The sequence below is a fragment of the Tupaia chinensis genome, unplaced genomic scaffold (genome assembly GCF_000334495.1).
Source record: "Tupaia chinensis unplaced genomic scaffold, TupChi_1.0 Scaffold000627_1, whole genome shotgun sequence".
NCBI lineage: Eukaryota > Metazoa > Chordata > Mammalia > Scandentia > Tupaiidae > Tupaia > Tupaia belangeri.
The window spans coordinates 4,835,879-4,845,301 of record NW_006160147.1 but is presented as its reverse complement, the minus strand read 5'-3'; the positions used below and the strand labels follow the sequence as shown (position 1 = coordinate 4,845,301).

Here is a 9,423-nt window from a genome sequence, read left to right as displayed (position 1 = left end):
AGAGGAGAATGGAGGAAAAGGGATTGCGGCATGACCATCCCCCCTAGGGGGTGATTTCTCACTTTCTGTCTCTATGTCTCTCTCTGGCGAGCGAACGCGCCCTATAGCGAAAAATCTCTCCAAAAAAAAAAAAAACAAACTAATCTAGACAACATCCCAGTTCATAGGGGTGAGGATGGCAAAGGCAGGGAAGATGGCCACCTCTCCATTTAAGACTAGGAATCACCTCTGTGCCTCCTTAGTCCTAGGAAGGTCGTTCTGTTCCTTTTCTTATCACTAAACAGGACAACATCTAAAAACAGTTCTCATGCCCAGTTTCTAGAAATCCTCATGCTGACAGCTCAATATCTGTGCCTTCTAAATAGTCTTACATTTTGGAAGATGAATTCTCTGGCAATATCTCCATCTCTAAATTCAGTCCAACCAAATCCAGAACTAATGAGATTCAGCTTTGTCTAAGCAGAGAACAGCATGATTTTTTTGGGGGGTGGGGGGAGGGGCAGGGAGGGCGTGTAGCGGGCACATGCACTTGTCGGAAGACAAAAAGGACAAACCCCCTACGGGGCATGGTTATGGCGCAATCCCTTTTCTCCCATTTTTCTATCTTGTCAGGATTCTAGACATGCACACACACATGCAGGCATGTTTTTCAAGCCACAGGGGCTGACACTTGAACTGCCTTGGCTCCTCATGTGCAGTGCTTAACCACTGTGTTCCAGGGCCGGCCCATGTGACTTGTCTTAGGTTGAGAAGAAGCCAGCCCCTGCAGACTCTCAATGTTACAAACCACTTTAAGACCAGTTACTAACTGGGTTCCTGGACCTATTGCAACCAGTGAGACCAATCCAGAGCAAAACCTGAATATCATTAGGGATCAGTACGATATTAGAAAAGGAATTGTTTTCAAACCAGTCTAGTACGCAAAGCCAATGTGACAAAATGGCCAGACTGTGCCGTGGAGAAGACCTACACACGCAAGGGCCGAGAGTAATGGCAAAACTATCACCACCATTTAATTTAAAACACCCTCTCCTGCTAGAAAGGGGTGTGTGGTAAGTGGCTAAGGCATTCTGGATCCACATATGTCTTTTTCTCAATGACTAGGCATGGCCCTTCTGAGGTATCCAACACGAAGTGAACAATTACAATTTTATTCCTTTCCTGCATCTATCAGGATGCAAAGTCAGCCTCTATTCTTACTCTACAAAGAATTCCCGGAAATTCTTCCCAATCTTTGCGCAAATATGGGTAAGGCTACAATCCTGCTTACCGTGTCTGCTGATAAACCGGATACAGCTTTCTACCACCAGAGGAATAGCCTGGCTGGAGTCCTGAAAAGCCAAAGAGAAATACAACTTTAGAATCATCCAAAAGGGATAGCCCAGGGTCAGAGAAAATGGACCACGTGATCCGGAACTTGTCAGCTACATCAGTCGCCACTCCACAGAGAAGCAACTGGCCTGCCCGAGCTCCAGTGACAACAGTACAGCCACCTGGCTGGAATGCCACACAGATACCTCAAGTTCAGCATGTCCTAGACAGATCTGATTGGCTTTTATCCCAAACCAACTCCCCACTCTGGCATATGCTAAGTCACTACATTATGTCAAGGATGCCTCCTAGCTCTCTCTCAAATCTGTTTCCTTCTCTCTACCTCTACAGCTATCAGCCCAGTTTGACCAAGCAGAATCTCAATTCCCACCCTTGCTACACACATTTCTCTTCCTTCACATAGCAGGTAGGGGATCTTCAAAAGTGCTCACATCTCATCACTTAAATTCTTTCTCTCTCTTTCTCTTTTTTAAAATAATTTGCTACAGTGCTCATGCACTTGTTGGAGAAAGACAGACAGAGAGGGAGAGAGAGACAGAGAGACAGAGAGAGAAAGCGAGAAGCATCCTCCAGAAGGGATGGCCATGCTGCAATCCCTTCTCTTCCGTTCTCTTGGGGAGAACACACACCCAGCATGTTTTTCAAGCCACTGTGTCCAGGAATTGAGTCTGTGCAGTCAGTCATGTGGGATCTAGTAGCCCTAACTGTGCCAACTAGCTGGCCCCATTTAAATTCTTTCAAAGACTTCTCACTACTGTTCACAGTTTTGTGTGTCCAGATCCTGCCTTGGCCTCTAGTTTCATTGTCTGCTCCTCCCCTGGTCTTTGTCATAGCCACCCTGGCTGCCTTTCTGTTTCCCAGGTAAGTCTTCCTATGCCTCTTGGCTTTGCATGAGCTGTACTACTGCTGGCATGCTCCCCTCAACCCAGACGGTAGGCGGAACTGTGTGGGTGTGAACATTCGCTTGCATCTGTCCTCACTACAGCTCAAGGGCAGATCCTCTGTCAATTCTTGGGTGCTCATTGCTGGCTGTAATGCTCTCACACAGTAAGTGTTCAACTAATAGCAGCTGAAGGTAGCAGGATGAAATGAGAGCCCAGAAAGAGGGTTTGTATGCACGGAAGGTAAGATAAAGAGAAAAATCAACTCTTGAAAATAGTGGTGATTAAGTGGAACTAAGCAAGAAGCAAATCTCCTGCTTCTTTGTCCATCTGTGCCCCGCCATTTTGCTGTACAATCCTGCCCTTGTCATTTAACTTTTTTGGGTCTCTGACTCGCTCATCTACAAACTGGGGAGGGGACTGGTGGTGAGGAGAGTAATATTTCCTATCGGCACTTGAACCCCAGTGCCTACTGTCTACTGAGGAGTGTACAGAGATGTTGGGCCATGTGCTGAGTCACGTGGCTGGGTTGGTCCAGTAATAGTGCTATTATTAATACTCACTTGAGGAAATGGAAGCTCAGTGACGTTAAATAGTTGTTGATGGTTACATAGACGGTAAGTGGCAAAACTGGGACTCAAATCCAGACAATCTCCATCTGCAACTGATCACTTTACCAGTACTCATACTGTATCTTAAGAATTTAGCCAACATTGGCAGGTGTGCAAACCAGTAGGGTTTTAAACTGCAGCTAAATGCACAATAATTCAGCCATGGGGAAGAAAGAGATCAAGCAGGGGAGCCCGAACCTAGCTAGAAAGGGTGGTAGATGCTCAGGTCAGAGCTTGGACTCTGACGTGGGATGGGTCTGGGTGGCTCCTGTCCATCTTCCAGGTTTGCCGGTGCCCCTCCCCTGGCTCTGGATTTCTCACTGTGTCTGCGGGGTTTGGCAGCTGGATCTCATGAAGAAGTCTGGCTGAGAGAGGCGGCTTAGTCTCTAGCTCTTGGCTTGCTGGCAACCAGGGAAGCTGCCAAAGGAGTAGTGCATGTGCCACGGTGGAGCTGGAGTCAGGAAGGTCTCAGGACCCAAACGCTCATCTCCATGACCCTCAAATCCATCTGCTCCCTCTGCCTTTTCAGTGACATCAGCCTGTGCTCCTGCTCTGTTGGCCTCACTGACTTCTAAAAGCCAGGTTGGGATGCTCTCTCTTCCTTACTTTAATGAAGAAACTGGGTTCCACTATTTTAAAAAGAGAAAGATAACTCTACTTTTGAGAAGTCTTTTTGTTTTGATCGACTTCTGTTAGCATAGTCTGCATTTATAAATTGTGGGAGCAGTGATCACAAGGACAGCGATATATGGGTTGGGGAAGTTCTGTTGGTCCCAGATGTGTGTTTCCTCCCTCTGGGAAGGAAAGTCAGGAAGCCCATGGGCACTGGCTTCACCAAGTCACATGAGTGCAAGATTCTGCCTGGACACGTGGCAATGGAAGATCCATGGTAGTTAAAGGTAAGCACACAGAATTGGCAAGAAACAGAACATCAGATATATTAACCTGCATCTCCACGGTTACCAAAGGCATGTCAGAAGTAGCCCAGAGGGGTAACCTGTGGCAGGTAAGGGTAGGCCAGAGACCACCTGTCTGACTGTAGAAGAGGGTTTTCCAAGTCCCCACTGCTCCAGGGGAGCCTAAGCCAGAATCCAATGGGGGCACGACATGGACAGTGATGAAGGCTTAGATTGCTCCTGCTATCCTCCCTTCTCCCTGGGCCATTTCTGGGCTGTGAGTAAATGCATTCTCCCACAAGGTGCCTGTGTGCTCTGTGGTCTCCTAAAGACCCACACTTCGCTGACGTTGCATACCCTTGAGTGAGCAGCTTCTACACGTGATTTAATTCACTGTTTGTTTTCCTGTTCTTTTTCTCTTCCTCCCTTCCCCAGTGTTAAAATCCATGCTAGTTTATACAATATTTTTGGTCATATATTCTCAGGGTTGGAAGGGGTCTTTCAGGACAAACAGGCCAAATTCCCATCCAGTCAGATTATTAGAACTTTCAACCAAAAGTGAAGGGAGAAGGGTAATAGCCATAATTTGGAAAAGACCGTAAAGCAGTAGTTTTGTGATGTGCAAGAAAAAACAATCAGAAAGGTACCTGGATGATGTCTAAACACGCATTGTTTGGCATCCTTTGAATAAGAGGGTTAGGGCTTTTGTTAGTTGCTGATCTCTATTACATTTGTTAGATTGCTATTTTTAACCAAGGAAGAAAATACAAGTCTTGACAATTGATTAGATGAGGGTAATGAGGAAAAAAGACATCAAAGATAAATTGGGGGCCACGGAGACAGTGCGGCATGGACAGTCCCCATTAATAGAGAAGTCAGGGGAGGGGCTAAGGAAATCAGAGAGTGGTGGGAGAAGTTGAAGAGACTGCTGCTCGGGGTAGGAGGTGCTACCTCAGCTTTCAAGTCTAAATGTCCAGGCCGTCACTAGTTAGATCCAAAGATGCAGAAAGACAGCATTACAGGACAAAAGGAAGCTCAGGAAAGGAGAGAAATTCATCTAAGGAAACAAGAGTGACAAGGGAAGGAATATGGAGAGAGGTCAAGAGAGGACCAAGCCTTGAAGAAATGCCTGACTTCAGAGGAATAGAAAATGAAAAGCCAGTAAAGAATACAGGAAGTGATGGGTAAGAGACAGAAAATGCTGGGCCTGAAGGCAGCAGGGGTCTGGAAGCAGCAGTCAAAGTGTTTCCTTCTTAAGAAAGAACTGGGAAGGTTGGAATCTGGTCTTCAATAGGGTCAGAAATGAAATGATTGGAACCCATTAGAGACCTTAAAAAATAAAAGTTACCTGATTGTTCCTCTCGTTTGGCTGATGTGCCATAAGTAAGCAAGCGAACAAACATTTATTTCCTAGTTACGTATACAAGAATTCATTTCCAAGTTCCTTACTATTGGGCTGTCTGGAAAGTCATGACGCACGTTTACACAGAAAAATACATCATGACTTTCCCAACCACCTAATATTTTGCCCATCTTAGGAAGCCTTTTTCTGGATTCCCATGAAATCTGAACTGCTAGAGAGAACTAGAGTAGGAGAATGAAAAAAGGATCATTATTTGATTGAGGGTTTGGGTGTATTTGTGGAACTCTTTAGCAAATCTAGCACCAAGCAGATACGCTCTGCCTGTAAGTATTTAGGTGCTGAGGGCAACACACCAGATGGGAGCCCTTCTCCTCCGATGGTGAGCCCAACCAGGATGCACAGCACCGCAGACAGTGGGCTCTGGACTCCTGCAGCCAGGGCGAGGCTGGGAAACTCTTGACCAAAAGTTCCACTAATAAGCAAGAGGCCCAGGCAACCAGCAGGTGGCATGGTGGTTAAGACGCTGGGCACTCCCACATGTCCAACCACGGTTTGAGTCTCGGACCTAGAAGTTTGCTTTCTCACTTTCCCTATCTCTCTCTCTCTCTGTGTCTCTCTCTGGTCAAATTAAAAAAAATATAATAAATGAATGAATAAATAAAATTCAATAATTCTTTAGAAAAACATACGCAAGAGGCCCAGCAGTCTAGGAACTGAAAGGAACAAACTTCAAATTCACTTGTGTTGTTAGTGTTAAAGGGAAAACGGCTTCTGTTCCCTTCAAGATATCTACCTATTCATTTTAAAAGCAATAAATTATCCCTGGGAGGCATTCCATTCCTCTTTCATTTTAAATGAAATCATAGGTGAAAGAGGCAGAAGAAAGAAATGGAGGAGCAAAAGGGAGAGTTGCAGTGAAATTTTTATACTTCAAAAAAATGTGTTGTTGCATCTGATGGTGTACTCATTAACCAAAGCATAAGATCCAAAGCTGAAGTGGGGGGCACAGTGACAGCAAAGCAAAGACAGGCAAGGCCTATGTCACAAGAGTTCCCCAGCTGGCTGCCCACCCAGCCAGAGCTGTCAGTAAGCGGAAGACCCTGCTGGTGCTGCCGGCGACACGGAAGCCGTATGCCCTCTAAATTCGATTATCTCCCTGCAGCTAGAGCCACTGTGAATTACCCAAAATGATTTTTTAAAGCCTGGATCAGCTTTCCCCTGAGTAGACACAAAGATATTTCTGAGCTCGCTCTACCCCCTCCCTGCTAACTGCCTACTGCATAGCTGGTTTGAGCTTAGGGGACACAGAATCATTTCAGTATTTGCCATAAAGTGTAATTAGAAAGTCAAATTTGCTACTACAAAAAATACTTCAATTAATTTTTTTTTAAACAAGCACAAGTGCTGTTTAGATTATCCATGGATATGGATTATCCATGCCAGTGCTTTCTAAGATCCTTCCAAATATGGGTAATGGAGCTGGGTGCCCAGTGGCAGATTTTAATACAACCCTGAAGATCACACACAAACTGCAGAGCAGAACGGCTCTCGCCTGCCAGTCCGAGATCAGAGGTATCTCTGCGTTGTTAGCACATCTTAGGAATCCAGCCAAGATGACCAAACCACAGGAAACCGACAAACAAAATCTGCAAACTTAAAGCATGGCTGTCTGGTCTAGGTGACTTGCTGCTGTGAGTGGCTGACATATTAGTACAGATGGAGCAAGTGACATGCCTCTTTTGTGGTCTCCTGCTAAAGGACACCACAGGCAATTCTGGAACTATCTGCCCCAGTTGAACCAAATTTCTAGTGTGCAAGAAGAGAAATGACTATAGAGAGAAACAAGTCATAAAGACAGATCCCTCCAAGCAAAATTAAATCAAGGAAGCTGCCATAATATTAAACATACAATGACTAAATTGACTGAATGACATTCCAAACACGGGCATGAAGTCAGAAACGTGTCCTTCCCACATGGTGGCTCCATAAATGTCTGTGGAATGGCCTTGATTTGCATACCCAGATCAGTCCAGGCTTGGCCCTTACCTGTTTCCTCACAGTGGAGCTACGCCTGTGGTCGATCCCGCCAAATCAGAAGTTGATCCGGCAATACGGAGGAAAAAGAGAAAACAAGAAAATGAGACAATCACTTTTAAACCTCGAAATAAAGTTTTTAATAATTAAAAGTAATCTGTGTATGTATCACACACCAGCAGATGGTGTGGTGATTAGTGTGCTGGACTTCCACATGGCTAACCGTGGTTCAAGTCCTCACCTTGGAGGCTTGCGTTCTCACTTTCTTTCTCTCTCTCTTGTGAGCACATATGCTCTACAGCAAATTAAAAAATAATAACAATATTAAATAAAATTGAATACATAATTCTTTTTAAAAATTATTTTTATGTAACTTTATTTACCTATTTATTTATTTATTTATTATTTATTTATTTATTATCTGACCAGAGGGGCACAGAGTGAGAGAGGTGGGGGGAAGAGAGAAAGCAAGCCACCAGGTCTGGGACTTGAACCATGGTCAGCCATGTGGGAGTCTAGCACCCTTAACCACCGTACCACCCGCTGGCCCCCAATTTTTTTTTAAGAATTATTTTTACTTACTTATTTATTTATTTAAAATAAATAATTCTTAAACAAATTATCTGTGTGCTGGTTAATGAAACAAGTCATATTATTCAGCTCAGTTCCAGAAATCAATAAGAGATTTGATAAGTTACTTCCCAAAGAAGCTTTTTTTTTTTTTTGTAAAGAAAAAAGAAGTATCTATCCAATTTTATTTATTTTTTCATTTATTTTAATTTGACCAGAGAGAGACAGAGAGAAGAGGGAAAGTCGGAAAGCAAGCCACCAGATCCGGGACTCCAATCGTGGTTGGCCATGTGAGAGTATCCAGCACTTTAACCATGATGCCACCTGCTGGTCCCCACCAAAGAAGCTCTTTTCTTCACAAAAGCAGAGATCCTGGCTATTAATGTTTATCACCCATCATTCAAAATAGGAGGGAATTTATTCAATTTGCAGTAAGACATATTTGGGCTAGACAATAAGAAGGTCTTTCTATTCACAAGAAAATACTAGTAAACATCAAAGGATAAGACACTTGTCTTTCTCTTGGACACCCTGAGGAAATAAGGAAACAATTTTTCTGGATTTAAAGGGCTGCGAACATACAGGCTGGAAAGAACTTTGGGATCCTCTGAATTAATGTTTTTCAAGCTGTGTTTATCCCCAGAAACCTTTTATCAAAGGGAATCTATGTCAGAGGCCCAACACCCCAAACATGGAGAGCAACAGTGCCTGCTTTGTGAAGGGAGGGCCCAGAGCCTGGCTACCAGGTCTTGCTCTGCCCTTGCCAGCAGGCCACTCCTGAGGAACCTCACGGGGTCTTTAAGCTCTTCAGATCTAGTGTCATACTCTCGTTTTATAGAAGAGGAACCAGAGTTCAGAGAGGGGGGAAAGAGCAGCCCGAGGTCACGCGGATATAACCCGTGAGCAGGGGATTCAACTCAGCCCTTTTCTGTCCCATAGAGCCTTGTACAGGACCTCAGGTGAACTTCGACAAAGACTATCACCACAAAGATACATTCCACAGAATTTCTGTACGCTGGTTCCCTGCAGTCATCAAGAATGGTATATTAAAGGGATCTTTACTGTAATCCACAATGACAAAACGATGAAAGCCAAATAAAGCTATCTCTAAATAATGAGTCTATGATTGTAAATGGCCTCATGATTATTGTGTGTGTTGGCAGATACAAGTGGTTGATATAATGGGCCGAGCCTGAGTCTCTAAGGAGTCCAGCCCATTAAAGTTCTTTCCCCAGTTAAATCAGCATGTTTTCAGGCATCTGAGAAGTGTTGGCTGGATGAATGCTTTACTGTCTACCAGCTCACGAGTTTTCTCATAGCAGTGCCATGATTGGGAGGGAAAATATTTGGCTGGGGTGGAGGAGGGAGGGGAAGGTGGGGAAAGATTGGGAGGTTGCATAGCTGTACATTGGGCAAGGATTTCTCCAGTGCTATTTGGCAAGCCAACACAATGAAATATTTCATTATCTGATAAGAGTCACCAATTAGGTACTGTCAACTTTTCCATGCATTTCACAAAAAAAAAAAAAAAATCACAGATCAGATGCTATCTCCTAATCTTTCTCTAGGTCAAGACTTCCTGAAGCCCACAGGTTGCAATCTAGCAGCTCAGGTTAGGTTACCAGCATTCTCCTGAGTTGAATGTTTATTTTCTTTGCAATGTAGAGGCTTTTGGGAGTCTCAGGGACTATTTCAACAGATAACTTCCTTCACTCAGTTCTGATCAGCTCTTTCCC

At 44.3% G+C, this 9,423-nt stretch overlaps 1 protein-coding gene across 5 annotated transcripts in view; it reads right to left on the bottom strand.

Moving 5' to 3' along the window:
- The window catches only part of SRGAP2 (SLIT-ROBO Rho GTPase activating protein 2), a 288,633-nt gene that overhangs the window by 43,431 nt on the left and 235,779 nt on the right, over positions 1-9,423 (bottom strand). For all 5 annotated transcript variants that reach the window (XM_014591898.2, XM_006159270.3, XM_006159271.3 and 2 more), the window contains exons 12-13: positions 7,130-7,154; positions 1,271-1,331 (exon numbers count right to left, since the gene is read on the bottom strand). In XM_014591898.2, the coding sequence (XP_014447384.1) occupies positions 1,271-1,331; positions 7,130-7,154 (86 nt within the window). The remainder of the gene's footprint in view (positions 1-1,270; positions 1,332-7,129; positions 7,155-9,423) is intronic.